Source organism: Podarcis erhardii (genome assembly GCF_964252035.2).
Source record: "Podarcis erhardii genome assembly, chromosome: 7".
NCBI lineage: Eukaryota > Metazoa > Chordata > Lepidosauria > Squamata > Lacertidae > Podarcis > Podarcis erhardii.
The window spans coordinates 82,875,643-82,892,771 of NC_138511.1; the positions used below are offsets into that span (position 1 = coordinate 82,875,643).

Below are 17,129 nucleotides of genomic sequence, written 5' to 3' on the forward strand. Positions count from 1 at the left end.
GTTGCTAAAGGCCCAGGAACAAGAAAAGTCTTCTTTTTATCCCCTGTCAAGTTATGGGATCCTCATGCTTCCCCCATAGCTGTCAACTGTCCCTTATTTGGCAGGAAACTCCCTTATCCCAGCGCCGTTTCCCGCTGCTGTCCCGGACTGATGATATCCCGTAGATTTCCTGGGTTTCAATGCTGCCTGGGAGAAAAGGGCTACTACCTCCACCTCCTAGCCACCCCCACTCGCAGGGATAAGACCCATCCCCACAAGGGTCTGCTTACATCGCGTCAGGGCCTCGGTGAGCATCTGTCTGTCTTGGGAGATAAGGGAGGAGCGCGCCTTCGGGGGAGAATGTCAGCTTGTTGGAGAGTCGCAGTGCCCGCCACCCAACACACCCAAGAGCCCGTAACTCCCAGGGCGCACCAGGAGTTGCAAAGATGATGTGCACTCGGGGGTGGCGGCGATCCGCCTACGGGGCGTGACTGTGGTGCCATCTGGGGGCTTCCTTCCCCGAACGAAAAGCGGCCAGCTAGCCCCCCCCTCCCTGGACTCCCGCGAGACTTTGGGAGCTCTAAGCAGGAGGAGGTAACTGCGTCTGGCCCATCCTGTCGGGCGGCAGGGCTCACCCCCTTCTTTAAAGGGCCAGCGAGGAGAGAACTATCGCTGCTTCAGCCACCCGAGGCATCCCTTACGACTTTAGCATGCACAGCTAGATATGCAGGGTCTTGCTCGTCACAAGATCTAGGGCAGGCATGCACTGTTATGGGGGAAAGGAGCTGGTTGGCTAAAATCCCTTATTTTGGCTGCTGATGCCTTATTTTTGAGGCCGCTGGTCCCTTATTTTCAAATCTGTAAGTTGACAGCTATGGCTTCCCCCCAGGGCTACCCCAGTACATTTTGGCACCTGAGGCAAACCACAAAATGGTGCCCCTTTCCCGGCCAGGGAAGAAGGGTGAGTGAAGATCTACATCAGGAACAAGGTGGGAATAAAGACCTTCATCAGGAACAAGCATAGGGAAGGAGACTGGCAGCACCTCCTGTTCTCTAAGAGGCCACTGAATTTGGGGTGTGCTGCAGCTGGAGCAGTAACAGCGGGTGATACATTCCTTGGAGGCTGGATCTGTTGCCGCTGGGTATCCTTGCCTCACGGGCAGGCCAGTCCTGCCTCCCCCTCCACAATGTACACAAAAGTCTTTTCCATTCTCAATTTATTATTATCGTTATTATTAAAAACAAAATTATTCATCATTTTACAACCAGAATAACAGCCCAAATTTCCACAATCATCAGCTTTGCGTTCCATCTCCAATTCTGCATTCTTGCTCAGATCTGAGCGGCCTTCTCTGCTTCTCCTGTCCCGCAGGACACCGAGTAATTATTCCAAAGGCCCGGTGCCAACCGGATGCAAGAGGGAGACAAGCTTTCTTTTGTGGGGGTTCCTTCATTGCAGACGACTGTGCCAGGCCTCCTCAAGATGGGAGAACGACGCATGGGTTAACTGGGGCATGATGAGCCCTGCACTTGTTCCAAACACTGCTCCATTGTCCTTCCGTCCTGAAGCTTAACGTGAATACATGCCGTCTTCCAGCCACACCCAACGATTAGTGAGGCCCAGAGTGTACAAGATGCTATCGCAGCAACGGCACACTCTCAGTCGAAGATGACAAACTTTCGGCGTGGGGTGGTGGTGGAGGAAAACGCACACCCAAACAACACAACGAGGGAGCAGAAGGCATGGGATTCCCCTCTCGTTCCTATCAGAGATTTTACGAGGTCTGCCTTTGGCTCAGGCTAACATCAACAGTGCCCGGCATGTCTTCCCCATTAGTTAGAAGCTGGCTAGTTGCGAAACCGGCACGGATGTTTGAAACAAAACGGACAACTGCTCGCTGTTAAGCGCTCTCCTCCGTTCTTCCTCGCCACACTTCGTTGAATTTTGCAGTTCGCCTGCCCGTTCTGAGACATTTCTTTGCCGCGTGGGAGTTGAGCTAATCTAGAATGCAGACCCCGCTGTCCCTGATTCTACACCTGCAATTAAAATAAATTAATCTCCTGAGACCCCATCTCCCCCTCCTCTCCTGCTGGCTTGAGGCATTATTATTGTTATAGCCTTATCTCACTGTAGCCCCACAACAATTCTGCAAAGGAGGTTAGTCTGAGGGGTGGTTAACTTGCTCAAGGCTGCTCAGCGAGCGTCACGGTTCTTGCAACTGACCCCAGTGCTTTGCCCACTGGCTCTGCGGTCGCCCAGGGGACATGGGGAGACATTGGATCTCTTCCTCTTCCACAAGTGGTGCCTTCCTAACCCCTATCCAGTGCTCTAAGCCTCCAGATATTTGGCACAGTTCTCTTCCATTTCTAGACACCACGTAGATGGAGAAACATGGAAGGGAATCTATTCAAGATGCTTCAACTCACCCCATGTTCTATAGCAGCCTGATGTGCTTAACCAATCTGCTCTGCAAAAACATCTTCCTCCTTCTATTATAGACTGGATTTGGCGGGCTAATCGTGATAAATGGAGCGGTGGTGGTGGAGAAGGCATAATGACTGGTGGCCTTACCAGGCAGAGGGGAAATAATTATGGCTTTGCCACCACAAATCCCCCCCTCCCACCCACACGTCACCCCGAGTTCCATATCCACACACAGGGCACTTTCAAATTCACATGAGCAAAAGAATAGCTGAAGCCAAAAGCCAGACTGCAGGGCTAGGGGTGTTGCTGTCTTGTTGAGATGTTGCCAGTTCATTCTGGACAGTAAGAGGGGTCCACAGGTCTGGCCTGACCCCCAAGCAAGTTTTTATGCCTCCTCAAAAAAGAATAAGCTCAGAAGCATCTGGAGTCAGATGGAGGCATCAGGAGCAAAGGTCCTCTCCAGTCCAGGCTGGCCCTGGACACAGCTGCCACACCAGCCTGTTTCCCAGTGCACTCTTTCCTGGATATTGAGCTCTTTCTTCGCCGGTGCCTGGAATCCAGCTCCCTCAGGGAGGGCTTGTGGTGTCTGGGGTAGGCCTGGGGGAGCAGCAGCCACACCGCTGCCTAGCGACACCACAACCCGAGGGACAGGAGAAAGAGGGGAGGTTTGGCACAGCCAGGAAGCGAAACGGGGAGAGACAGAGAAAGAGAGCGAAAGGGAAAAGAGGTATCTAAAATGTTTCTAGTTTCTCCCCACACAGATCCGAGGATGAAAGGCCTCCCTCTTGTCATGCATGCCAGCCACGGCAGGGTGGGTGGAAGAACGGCCTGCTTTTGAAAGGATTGGTTCCATTCCAAACCCTACTCTCAATTACAGCAGGTGGCAGGGCGTGGAGACAAACTTCTGCTTTTTTTGTTTTCATCTCGGCGGGTTGGTAGAGGAGAACCATTTGAGTGGTGTGTGTGTGTGTGTGTGTGTGTGTGTGTGTGTATGTAATGGAGGGACCGATAGTCTTATCTTCAGAACAGGAAACAGTTTTTTTAACCCCCCCCCCAACCAAAATAAAATCCAGGCAAATGAAGCAGAGGTGAGTCATAGGGGATGTTTGCACTGGTGAGCCCATTAGGGGAGATTCATCTCTGGTCATTTCTTCTTGATTTCTGAGTATATTATGTTGCTTTCCAAAGGCCGGGCGGCCGCTGGCTGTGGCTGAGGAGGGTGGTTGGCCTTGAAGGCTAGTGTTGAATATTGTATGTCCTCTTCACCCTGCAAGAGACCATCAGAAGGAGTCAGAGGGAGCAAAGGAAGGTTTGAAGGCAGGGAGGGCCCTTGCCACAGGTGGGCCTGTGGGGGGAGCAGCCCCTCCTGGGATCTTGAAAGGCCCTTCCCCGAATCTCCAGCTTTCATTGGAATTAAGAAAAGCAAACAGCAGCACACAACGAGGCGCAGGCCTTTTTTTCACTTGCAAGGTTATAAGGAAAAGCATGCAATCGATAATCAATCTGTTACTCAGGAAACATTGAACTTCAATCCAGCCAGCGAGTGCAAAAGTACCAGGGTAACAGCCAAGAATTAAACTCTTATTTTGAAATTTTGAAACACGTTTCATTTCTTTGGAATTCAACAATCTGTGCAATTAAGATTACTTTTAAGCTTACTAGGTTCTCTGTATTTTGCTTCTGGCTGTTTTGCTCTGGTCTTCCTCCTCTGTTGGCCAACACTTACAGCTTAGCCACACTTAACTTTTCCTCCATGCTTTCCAGGAACGGTCCACACTCTAAAGCTCTGTGTCCAAGCACCCTTTTTTAAAAAAAAATCCATAGCTTTCTGCACAAGAACCTGCTCTTTAAAGCTGAATTGGAGCAAATGGCAACCTGCAGAAAACTTGAATGGCCATTCGTTGCGCTTCAGCTTCAAATAGTTAGATTTTGCAGGGAAAGGTCCAGGGCAAAAGAAAGAGGAGCTCTCAGACTCGGAATTTTAAAGTGTGGACCTGTGCCTGGAAAGAGAACGGCAAAAGGTAAGTGTGGCTAAGCCTTTAGCCAGCACCACCTGAGCCCCAAGCCCCTTACCCACTGCACATGAGCACGTCCATTTTAAAAGGTGGCGATTCTCCTTGCATGTGATGAGGGAATCTCAGAATTGTAGAATCGGAAGGGACCTCAAGGGTCCTGTAATGCAGGAATGTCAGCTAAAGCATCCTTGACAGATGACCACCCAACCTCCAAGGAAGGAGAGTCCACCACCTCCTGGGGGAGGCCGTTCCAAACAGGTGAGGTGGAGGGCAAAGAGAAGCTTATGAATCTCCTAGCAACAAGCTCCTAGTTCCCCTTTAGGGAGCCCTCTCCTCCTGCTCTGAGAGAGATACATCTAATTCCCTCGGAGGTGCTAGAAGCGTGGTAAAATTAAACTCTACGTTGACCAGCAGACTGTACAGACTTACCTCACTTACCCTGGAGCAAGCAAGACATCCCCAGGGTAGTTTGGCTGTTTGGGCACCAAAGTCCACTCACCTCTCAAGCCAGAATCCCGGAACATAAGGGCTAGGATACCAAGTGATCAGATCACAAGGATGGGGAGAGGCAGATTGTTTGTTAAGCATGATAATGCTTCTGAAAATTTGGAAGGGGCCTCGGGGGTCGTCCATCCCACGACCCGCTGATGCAAGAAATCCACTACTACAGCATCTATGCTAGGTGGTCCCGTGCAGCTTCTGCCTGGAAATCTCTAATGAAGGGCAGTTTGCCACCATCAAGGCAATCCAAACATCTTGTCCCCATCAAGAACTTGGGTCATTGTCACATTGCTATGTTCTGCAGATGAAGCTGCTGTTAGCAGGTCAAAGAGTTGGGGCTGCTTCCTTGTTCCAGGATTGGGAATGGGCTCAGGAAGCCCCCAGACCCCTCTAGGACTGGGCGATATCTGGTTTTCAGCACTGTGATATATCACCAGCTAAACATCGCAATGTACCAATATATCACAATATCTGAAATAAGGATGGAGCTATGTTGAGGCATCGGCTGGCTTCACAGTTTCCCCCACATTGTGATTTTTGGATAGCACGCACACACACACACACATCATGATTTGCAAGATATTGCCAGGTCAAAAATTATGAAACCAATTATCATGATACGGACTTCAATATCATGATTCCGTCCTTACCGGTGTGGGTTTGGTGTCAGTGACGCCCTGGTCTGAAATGACAGAGACAGGACAGAGAGAGAGTATCAGGGAACTGGCAGGTACAACAGACAGAGCCTGAACACAAGCCCACGGGAGCCAAGCAGGAGACACTGAAAACCCACAACCCTCTGCCCTTGGACCACAGTGGGGCGGGGACTCCCACTGGATTAGCGGAAGCAGACAGGACAAATGGCGTGAGCTGGATTAGTAATGTGGTAAGCAATGAAGGTGCCTGGGCTGCAGGAGTTGCCAGAAGGAGGCATACAACGCCAATCGTTTTAGGGACTCCACTCCGAATTTGTGTAGGGTTTATTCCTGACTCTATTCTTCTCCTGAAGATATCCCACAAGGCAGCAGAGGTTTAGGATCAGAGTTTTCCTTCTCCTAGATGGTCTCCCATCCCAGATGGATGGGCCCCATCTGCCTTCTTGGCCGTTGGACCCGCTTTTGATCTCGTCTGCTCCATCTGCCAGAGTCTGTCTTCGCATGCAGGGGAAAGTCCCTAGCTCACTGAGGGTGTGAGACCCATTGGCTACCCTCACCTGGTCTGGCCGGCCAGTTGAAGCCGTTTCCAGGGTGTGGTTGCTGCCGCCTGCTGACAGCTTCTAGGAGCCCCAGGTGAGAGCTGAATGAAGGGTGGGGACCAAAGGTGAGCAAGGTAATGGTCCATCAGCTGGACAGGTGGGACAGGAGAGGGGATGTGTGTGTGCATGTAGACCGTCCCCTCCTCACTCCAGTCTTTCCCCCACCTCACACCCTTCCCCCTTGCTCCAGCCCCACCTGCTGCATCTTCCTACCTGTGCTGAGTCCACCTGAGCACTCCAAGGCCAATGTAGGGAGTAGAGGAAGGGAGCCACCTGCTTCCACCCTCACCCCTCAATTCTTCACTTCCGTTCCTTGCTTCGCACCGAAGCCCAAGCATGATTAAAGAGGCAGGCAAAGAACGGTCTTGGATAGACTTGATTCCAGGAAAATTACGGAGGTGGTGCAGAGGGCAGAGATAGCCGTTCTCTGGAGAGACCAGTCTGGCGAGCCCCATCACCTCCTGCAAGTCCCCTCTCGTGAGCTTTTCCACCACCAGGCTGGCTACAGAGCCACAGCAGGAATCCCAAAAAGACGACAAAGGGTTTTTGTGGGGTGGGCGGAGAGGGCGACAGGGGACAGGAAGAACCCACACTCCACAGAAAACAGCAGCTTCCTTTCCCCTCCCCAGGAGGGGTCAGGGAAGAGATTCCCCCAGCCAGTCTCTTGGAAATGGGAGCTGGAGCAGCTGTGAAGTTCTTTCTCCCTGCTCCCATGAAACGGATTAAAGCAGGAGTTTCCCATGATGCATCTGGGTTGGGGATGGAGTGGTCCTACTTGCCCATGCTTTGGCACAGAAGTGTACGGGAAGGCCATCTACCTTCTTCGTGAACTATAAAGGCTCAGCCTAAACGGGGTGATGGTGGCCGGGGAGAGTAACATAGAGCACACAACATGCGTCACACAGACCCCGGCCCAGCCCGTTGGGCTGATACTTACTGCGGCCGGGAGCTGAGGGTATGTTTCCATTAGATGAGTGTTGTTCCGTCCTCCTAGGTAAACAGCAGACACTGTTTGATCCTATAGCAAGCAGGGGGTCTCTCCCCCAACAACAGAACCAGCACATTACCCCTCGTCCTATACTAGTGATCAGTCACGTGAAATAATAAATCTCATTCGCTTTCTTTGTGCCACATCGTCATCCATCCAATTTTTATCTTGCCCTTGGCCACACCAGTGGTGGTTTCCAAACTTTCTACACTGACGGAACCTTCCCCGTATTGACCTGTTTGCAAAGGGAACGCTCGTGTGCCAGCAAAGGAAACCCTGGTAAATTGCAGGGAATTCTGGGACACGTTCTAAAGAGCGCACTCAGTTCATGGGCAACCTCCGGCCCTTCAGATGCTGCTGGACTACATCTCCCATGATTCCCAGCTAACAGGGCCACTAGTCAGGGATGATGCAAGTTGTAGTCCATCAACATCTACAGAGTTGAAGGGTCCTCAACTGGTAATAAAAGGACACCGGCAAGGCCTTGGGGGGCCTCGCTGTTTCCCTGTGTGAACTGAGAATAGGCCTAGGGCACACCCCTATGTGGTTATGAGCAAAAACCAGTAGCCATGGGCTAGCCTTGTTTTGTCTTCCATTGGTTATGGCTTCATTGGCAAGTATTGGAGATGATCTGAAGACCACCCCCCACCCAGTCTCTCTGTCTTTCAGATACCCCCCCCGACCTTTATACGTCTGTTCTGAGTTCAGGAGACGAATTTTCTCCTCCCGTGAACACTGTCAATCTTTGAAATTTTGGCACTATCATCATCCTACCCCACCCCTTACGATCTCCCCACTTACATATGCATTTGACTTTTCAGGGTCCCTGATAGGTGAAAGTTTGGCAGGTCCATACTTAATATTGTTGCCTAAACATGTCATAAACAATGCGTAAGACTTAACACTTTTTTAAAAAGGGTCCATCCAATCATAATTATCCATTCGCTCCATATGTGTGTTTTAAACTTTTTAAACGCTTTTAGTGGTTTCACTGTATGATTTTATGCTTTTATTGCTGTACACCGCTTTGATATATTTGTTATATTGCAGCAGTATAACACATATTTGTTATAATAAATAAATTGCTTTATAAATCAATAAATAAAATGTGTGTGCTTTTGGAGTCACCAGATTCAACAGAGGGCAGGCCTTCTGTGTCTTCTGACAGGCTATAAAGAAGCGGGGAATTTCAGCAGCTGCAACTTATTCAAGTTCTTTGCAGAAGAAGCAGAAGTTTCTTCCCCTGCCCTATCTTGAATCTGGCAACCCAGGTTAGTGTCAGTGCTTTGGCTGGGAGGCATGAACAGCAGGACACACTTGGTTCTTCCAAGAGATGTGTAAGACAGGGCTCCGACCCAGGCTGGAGAGACAGGAAAGAAACCCGCACCCCTGAGACAGCCTCAAACCCCGAGCGTGAGCAGAGAGACCAATCAAACCAGGTAAATAGAGCAGGAAGGTCCTGGAGAAGCTGGGAGATGGCAAATTCAGATGGCAAATGGGGAACCCCAATCCAAGATGAACGGGATGGCAAACTTACCCCAAGGCAGTCTTGGTGAACAGGAAATATCCCAGACCTCCAATGAGTGCTACTCCAAGCACACAACCTATGACAATTCCAACAATTTGTCCTGGACTGAGACCCGAACCTGATGGAGTTGATTCTGGAAGAGGGGAACAAGACGAATCGTGAACTTTGGAAAGTAGAGTATACACTAGTGGCCAAAATTATGGAAACCTTTTGGGAAAAGTATATTTCCGAGATGAGATGTCTCATAACACCATTTTTTTTTTTTGGGGGGGGAGAGTAATACCATAAAATTATATAACAATGGAAAGATAATTTAATGAAGAGTGTAATGCAACAAAGTTTCTTCAATTATCTGTATTCTGTCAAAAGTTATAGCCAAATAACCAGGAAAAGGAAGCACAACATGCTTAGGTTGATATGCAGAAGTTTCCTCCCCCCCCCCAAAGAAAAGCAACTATGACCACAATGCCCCTTTCCCTTTACTAAATCAGTCTTTTGGGACCTCTAGCCAAGGTTGCCATCTGTTTGTTTATTTTAGCGTCCCTAGCTCCTGTGCCTTCAACGTCACTCTGACAAACAGAAATTCAGACGGTGAACTTTTTAATGGCATGGAGGTAAGTGGTGGTGGGGAAAACTTCACCAGCTTGTTTTCTGTATGGTCTGACTACTGCTAACAAAGCAAAGGGGCAGGAGTGAAAAAAGAGGAGGCAACTTTACCCCAAGTTTATATGTGGTGTGGGTGCAGAGAGGCTTCTCAAGCTTTCACTTCATATCCCCTTTCCTCACAAGTGATGGCCTTTGGATTAATTTTTTAAAAATTCTACAGCACTTTTCATTTGCCATAATAGCAAAACGGTTCACAACCCAGAAACCTTATGGGATTCAACAAAACCGGAATAATCAGCCAAGTACTAGAGGCCAGGGCAAAGAGGCAGATCTTTAACGGCTGGCAAAAGCAGCCAGGCTGGCCTAATAGGAAGAGTGAGCAGTCCACACGGTAGGAGCCACAACAGAAAAGGTCCTGTTGACTCTTATGAATGTAACCATCATAAAAGTCTGATATTAGGGGGTTCCCATCTTTAGGCCATAGTGACATGGGCAGCCTATTCGGCAGGAGGAAGTCCTGCAAATATCCTCATCCCAAGCTCTATAGGGCTTTGTAAATTGAAACTAACAGTGCAGTCCCTAACCATATCTACTCAGAGGTTATTCAAGTTGGTGATGGCTACCTCCTCCCTAGCCTGGCTGCTGCTCTCCTACCAGGAGCTAAGTCATGGTTTGTGTGTACCTGGGCTGATGGTTTGTCTCACTCCAAACCAACCATGGGCTGTAGCCAAGGTTTGCTTTTGGCTTACAGCTTGTGGTTTGTTAGAGGAAGACAAGTCATGGACCATGTGCTATGACAAACCAAGGCTTAGCTCTAGATAGTGTTGAGTAGGGTTGCCATATGTCTGGAATTTCCTGGACATTGCCAAAAAAAAGCTCAACGACTCTTGAAATATGGCAACCCTAGTGTTGAGCAACCCACACGCTTGCTCATTAATACTTAGTCATACTTTGGCTTAGCATTCCGTGTGAAACACACCACAGTCAAATGATTTTGGAGCCCTCTGATGCACACTCACAGGAGAAGATGGGAATCTGTTTCTGGTTCATATTATTCTATGACTATTATTATTAATAATAATAATAATTATTATTATCTGCCCTTCACCCTACAATCCCAGGGCGGGTTACAACAATTTAAAATACACCATTAGATACAGTCTAAAAACTTACAATCGCTAAAAACACAATCACAAAAAACGATTTAATAAAAATAACAATATCTAATAAAAAGCAATATACAGCTGCTTATATTACACTTAGGTTTCCAATCTTTCTGCATCTTAAAGGCCGTTTCTTATTTGCTTCAAATTTGCAGCTCTAAGCTGAGAGGTTTTGTCGCATTTAGGTCTGATACACGTAAGAGGAAGCTGTAGGACTTTTTGAATGCCGAGAACCAAGAGGAAAATTAACAAACGTCTAAATTTGTTCCTGTAACCAGGGGGTTGGTAGTGAGTCAATATTAACAAATTCACGCCATGCCTAAGCAAACAAACCAGCAAACCAGAACCACCACAAGAAATGGGGTTCTCAGGCTGCAGCACAGAGAGTAGCTCTGTATCGTGCAAACCAGTAGGTCTCTTCACACATCACATGTACAGGGGCAACAGAGATACAAAGGGTGGAGGCTCCTTTCCGGATGACCTGTGGCTCCTCCTGTGTGGAAGGACAACTTCTGGAGCAGCAGCCCTTTCTACCCATGTGGGCTCTCTATGGGATTTAGAATGTGGGAAGACCAGGTGCAACATGGGCAGCCCCATGAGAAGCATAAAAAAACCCATGGCTTGCACTTGCTGCACCCCTTCTACGATGCCTAAGCAACCTGTATCATTTTTGTACTTCTGAACAGCTTCTAAACCAATGTCCACGCATCTCCGGATCATCATTCCTCCTCCAAAAGAAAACATCTCGCTGCATAAAACCCTCAATACTAAAGACTACAGAAATTTGCCACAAAGTTTTTTCCTAGCATTCAGGTGCAAGAATAGATAGCAAGGTCTGCCTCTTCTGTTTTTTAACCCTGGCCCTGCGTAATCTGTGCCTTTAAACTGCAGTCGGACACCCAGAAACCCAGCAGGTGAAGATTTTGCTAGTAAAGAAGCTGCAACAATGTGGGGTGGGGAAAACCGAAGCTATTACGTTTTCAGGCTGTAGTTAAAGTTTATTATTTTTAACGCAGTTTATTGTTTGATTATATCTTATCTTGCTTGTCGTGTTTTATTTTGTGACACTGTTAATAGTCCTGCGTGGACATCTCACCTAGAAAGGCAGGGTATACGTTTTTTAAAGGCGCAGGAGCCAGGGAAAGCCTAAACAAGACCTTTGGGTTGGATCCAGTTCCACCTAGTTCCACTGAGATCATGGGGAGTTGTCAGGATGAACTCACTCAACTGGTTTCAATGAGATCTTGGTGCAGCTGACTTTAGATACCACCCTTTTCTGCCCGCAAAAAAAGTGAGTTGCGTCCTCCTCTGTTAATTCCACTCGGATTGGCCACATTTCCAAATAATCAGGTCCAGGGGGAGACTGTGGGACATTCAAAATGCTGGTGGGACAAGAGACAAATGTGGACTTGTCAAGGGACTCACCCTGCGTTGTCAATTTCACATTGACAGATGCTGAGGCCAGCTTCTTAACGACGCTGTTGTAAGCCTGGCAGGTGTAATTGCCTCCATCTTCCCAGGCTGTTAAGGCTGTGTTGAAGGTGTTCGCCGTCACATTCATATTAGTATGATTGAAAAACCACCGAAACTGGGCTTTGGGTAGGGACTCTGCAGTACACAGCAGAGCCAAACGGGAACCTAGTTTTAGAGTTATGGTTCCTGTTTGGTTCAGCTTAACGTTATTTGGCCCATCTAGAAAGGAAAGCAAGTAGAATCAGGACCAAGGGGTGGAAACAGGGGAGAGGTGCGTTTGTGTCGTCCTGCCCCCCTGTGTGTAAAGGTAAAGGTAAAGGGACCCCTGACCATTAGGTCCAGTTGTGACCGACTCTGGGGTTGTGGCGCTCATCTTGCTTTATTGGCCAAGGGAGCCGGCATACAGCTTCCGGGTCATGTGGCCAGCATGACTAAGCCGCTTCTGGCGAACCAGAGCATTGCACGGAAACCCCGTTTACCTTCCCGCTGGAGTGGTACCTATTTATCTACTTGCACTTTGAGGTGCTTTCGAACTGCTACGTTGGCAGGAGCAGGGACCAAGCAACAGGAGCTTACCCCGTTGCGGGGATTCGAACTGCCGACCTTCTGTCCTAGGCTCTGTGGTTTAACCCACAGTGCCACCCATGTCCGTACACACACCTGCCTCTGTGTGTGTGCACCACCCCAAAACGCAGCAAGAGAGCTGGCCAACCAGCTTTAGGGCTTAATATGAGAAAGTGTTCACTGGGGTTCAGCTCTCCGAAGGCATTTTCAATGGCTTAGCTTTAGAAGGCAGGCCTTTATTAATAAAGGAGACAGCATCTGCCAGCATTTGCAGAGTACTTTTCCCGCCTCCCCACGAGCTACCTCCACACATTGGGGTTAGGGAATAGGGGGCTCCTAGCCTCCAAGTATGCTTTGAGTGCCAGCACCCCTTATTTCAGAAAGACCAGGGGTGGGGAGATCAAGGGAGAGAGGAAATCCCCATTAGGACTCACAGATGCCCTCCCTGCCAAATGCATGCAGCAACGGCAAGGAGAAAGGAGCCACCAAGCATTTTCAAACCAGGGTTACTTACATGCCAAGCTAATATTACTGGGGTTGCTTGTGGCATTGCTGACAGGGTTGGTAGCTTTACATGTATACATCCCTTCCTCATCTTTGGAGACGGCAGTTAGAGTGAGGGTTCGGTTCCTGTTGAAAAGCACAGCCTTATCTGGGACAGGGTTACTGCCCTTGAACCAGGTGACGTTGACGTCGAGGCTGTTGGAGGTGTTACACTGCAAGGAGACGTTTGCGTTCTCTGCCACTATGGCTTCTGCAGGCCACAGGACTGGATTGGAGAGGGTTTCTGCACACAAAACAGAAAGAGGGTCATGTTTTGTGGGTCCTCATGGGTCCTAAACCTGGGCAGGGTCTCTTCAAGTGTGGTTATTAGGGAAAGTGAAGCACTTTATCCCTGGAGTGTGTCAGAAATCCTGTCACTTTTAAAGCAGAATCCTGCTTCTCTTGAAAGCATAGATCGAGATTGCTATACGAAAGTGCTCAAGGAATTACATACTGAATTGCCAGGGCTGTGGGTTGTTTTGGGCACCATTGCATTATAGAGAACACACAGAAAGGGTGTGTGTGTGTGTTGGAGGAGATACATTTTGGCAGCATTTCCAGCCAATACATCTCGAGGAGGAAGCAAGTGAGCTAGAAGCTTCCTGCAGCTGCTCTCCAAAGGCCCCTTCTTAGCAGCAATTTACATGGAATTTGCAAACTGTGATTTAATGAAATTTTGAAATGAGAGTAGCTGAGACAGCGACTGACCTCATGCTTTGAAATTAACAATTAAGTGGCGCCAGCCACTGCTATAACCCAGAGACATTTTACAAAAACAAGGTGATTTGATTTTTATTTTTTTTACAACCTCTATGTTGTTGTGGTCACTTTTAAGCCCTATTAGTGCCCATTTAAAAGTAGCTGGACACCAGTTGCTGATGGCATCACATAATAGGGTGTTGTGGGGTTTTTGTAAAGGGAATGTTAATATGGGGCGTGTGCTGCTAAGTGCTTTAATGAAGTGTGGGGGAAGTTTATGCAATTTGCTGGACCAAGCAGGAAAGCTTTCCCAGGGTTCTTCCACGAGGCTGTGCAGGAGAACATCCTGGGCAATTGCACTGCATGCAGTGATGCTTCGAGGTTCCCGAGGGTCCTGGGGCAAGATGCTCTTAGTTGGGCCCTCTTCCTGAACAGGCACCATTTAACCTTCCCATTGACCATTAGCTTGTCTCCTCTCCTGGACCAAATCGGCACCACCTCTCAGAGAGAGAAAGAGAAGACAAAGCAGTCTAACCCAACCTGGTGCCCTTCCAGATGTTTGGGATTACAAGTACCATCAGCTCCAGCCAGCACTGATGTGTTAGCAGGAGTTGATGGGGGCTGTAATCCAGAACATCTGGAGGTCACCTGCATTGGGGAAGAGGGTGACAGGGTGAGCCTACTCCTCTCATTGCTTGCTTGAAGAGAGCAGGCGAGTCAGCAAAGAAGCTGCAGAGACACCTATTGAGGAGTCCTCCTAACCACTAGGAGGAAGGGCAAGATGTTTATTGGATGGTGTGTGTGTGTGGGGGGGGTCACTGCTAGGGAACTGAATGGACAGGGGTGCAGGTCCCTGACACGTATTTGCATGCAATCTGCATATGTTCATTTATATGTAGAGATGCCTCTGGGAAATTAAGATGTTGAGAGGCTGGGGTTTCCTCACCACGACTGCACTTCATAATGCACTCAGCCGTCCTATAAGTAAAGTAAAATAAATAGTTAAAACTTTTTTTTTTTTTAAAAAAAAAAAGGAGTGGAGGAGGAAACGAACAGATGTAAAATACCCCATGGCTCAAGGTCCCCTGGGACGCCTCCGGTGGTGCAGCAGGATTTATCAGATTTAGAGACATGCTTTTGATTTCTGTATTAAATCACACGTGTGGGTGCTCTTGTTTAATTGGTTTTCTTGGATTTGGGAATGAATTCAATTAATTAAAAGAAAGCAAAGCGACGCCAGCGAGGAGCAATGGGAACTGAATTTCAGGAGGAAAACGAGAAGAATTCATTAGGAACCCTTTCAGAGAATTCCAAGGATACAGTCCCTGGGAACCACAAGTAGTAAATTGGTTTGAAAGGCTGATATACTGATTTTATACTGATGAGGGCAGCGCATAAGTCAGAGGTGGGGTGGAAGGGTGGTGGTGGTGGGAGAATAAGAGAGATGAGGAACAGACCTCAGATGCACTACACAGAGTTGTTATCACTGAGAGAGGTGACTCAGCCAGGATATCCCCCAGGGTGATAAACAAAGCACTAAGCTGTATCTCAGTTCAAGGGTTGAGCTTTATTGGCATAATAAGGAAATGCTGAAACTAAGATTAAAGAAAGGTGTTTGAGATGCATCATGCGGAAAGAACCTGGAGGACACAAACACACCTGGAATGTCACATTTTCATAGACAATGGATGCTGGATAGATGAGGGTAAATTACCGGTACAAGTGAAAGAGTGGACTGAGACAGCACAAAGAAGTGATTTGCAAATTCTACAGAGCAAACAGATGTGAAAGAGCAGGCTTTTGCCTAGCTCATCTGCCAGGAAGCAGCAATGGAGCTGATGACAGTTCACAGTTCTGGGTGGCATGTGACAATGTGACCAAGAGAAAAAGCCAGCAACAACTTCAACGCCCAATGGCTGGTGTGGGTTGGAAGCAGAGCTTGATACAGGACTCTCTGAACCTGAGCAGAGCTGTGACACATTAACCTAGTAACCAACCGAAACTTAACAGGAGGCATTCGCACAATCACTTTGCATAAATTAGTTACCCGAGAATCAGAGCTGTGTGTTCTCCATGTTTTAAAAACAAACAAACAAACAAACAAATCTACATCTACCTAGGGAATCCCAATTCTGCTCCAAAAAAACCTGAATTCTGTGACATAAAAGAAATTACGCAGGTTCAACTTATTTCGCAGATTTGCACAATTTAGCCTTTCATTTGTATTGGTCTGCATAATCTCTTGGTTCATGTTTTCCTCTGTAAGGACAAACCCCAGGCATTGGCAACCATTCTTTTAGTCAAAACAAAATAAAAAAATTCCTTCCAGTAGCACCTTAAAGACCAACTCAGTTGGTCTTTAAGGTGCTACTGGAAGGAATTTTTTTATTTTGTTTTGACCATGGCAGACCAACACGGCTACCTATCTGTAACATTCTTTTAGTGACCTCCCTGGCTTCTGAAATTTCAGCAACTATCTACCAAAAACTCCCAGACATATTGTTGCAGTAGTAAGGGATAGAAACTGTTTTAAAAGCTTTGCAATCTGGCACTTGCAGGGATAACAGTTTCTCTTTATAGGAGAACCCCCAACTGGGGATAATCATGGTTTCCATTTCCAAGAAGGTGAAATCTCAAATACAATGGTTGCGTATTTGTGTATGGTTCATGCAAAACCATGAAAAATTTGTGAATTTGTAACTCCTATGCACTGAATGCATGCTTGGAAGACGCAGAGAAGGAGAAGGAATCCCAGTCACACTGGTTTAAAACTGTCAAGTTGGCACTGCCCAAAGGGCACGGCAACAGTTGCATATGATCTGCCAGCAAACAAACAAAGAATTAAACCTAGCTTAGTCACTGAGCCGGTCTTCTCAAGGGCTTGGATCTTTTTCAGATCCGTTTGCTTCCTGTTACTATTCTGGTACTCCATGCTATTATGCTCTTCCCTCCCCACCTGAAACTGCCAGAATCCCAGCACCTCATTCGTATTTGGAGTCCAAGATCTGCACAGAGACCAGGCTAAGCTGAGGCTGATAGCAACCACTCCACATGCTGCAGAGTGACTCTTTCCCAGTTCATCACAGAAGTGGAGAAAGCTTTGGAGTCCACACTAAGACCTTCAGCAATTTTCAAAGTGGTCATTGGAGGGGGCTACTAACATAGAATTCAAATGGTGTTTTTCCATAAACACGCTGCAGAACACCTGAATGAAACTTGCAGACCACGGGTGGTCCACAGACCACAGTTGGGGAACCCCTGGCCTAGAAGTTTGGATAACGCAGATCATTCCAATGCACAATGCAAAGTGAGAGTCCCATCACTAAGCTATGCTAACAGAATCTCATTAACCTTCCAGTGCGATCTATGTTGCATAAGAAACTTACATGC

General features: G+C 47.8%; 1 protein-coding gene across 1 annotated transcript in view; it reads right to left on the bottom strand.

Moving 5' to 3' along the window:
- Positions 1-1,181: 1,181 nt before the first annotated feature.
- The window catches only part of LOC309347164 (hemicentin-1-like), a 45,891-nt gene continuing 29,943 nt past the window's right edge, over positions 1,182-17,129 (bottom strand). The window contains exons 19-24 of the mRNA XM_081871504.1: positions 13,012-13,284; positions 11,886-12,152; positions 8,701-8,824; positions 7,113-7,165; positions 5,571-5,602; positions 1,182-3,671 (exon numbers count right to left, since the gene is read on the bottom strand). Coding sequence (XP_081727630.1) covers positions 3,549-3,671; positions 5,571-5,602; positions 7,113-7,165; positions 8,701-8,824; positions 11,886-12,152; positions 13,012-13,284 — 872 coding nt within the window. The 3' untranslated portion in view covers positions 1,182-3,548. The remainder of the gene's footprint in view (positions 3,672-5,570; positions 5,603-7,112; positions 7,166-8,700; positions 8,825-11,885; positions 12,153-13,011; positions 13,285-17,129) is intronic.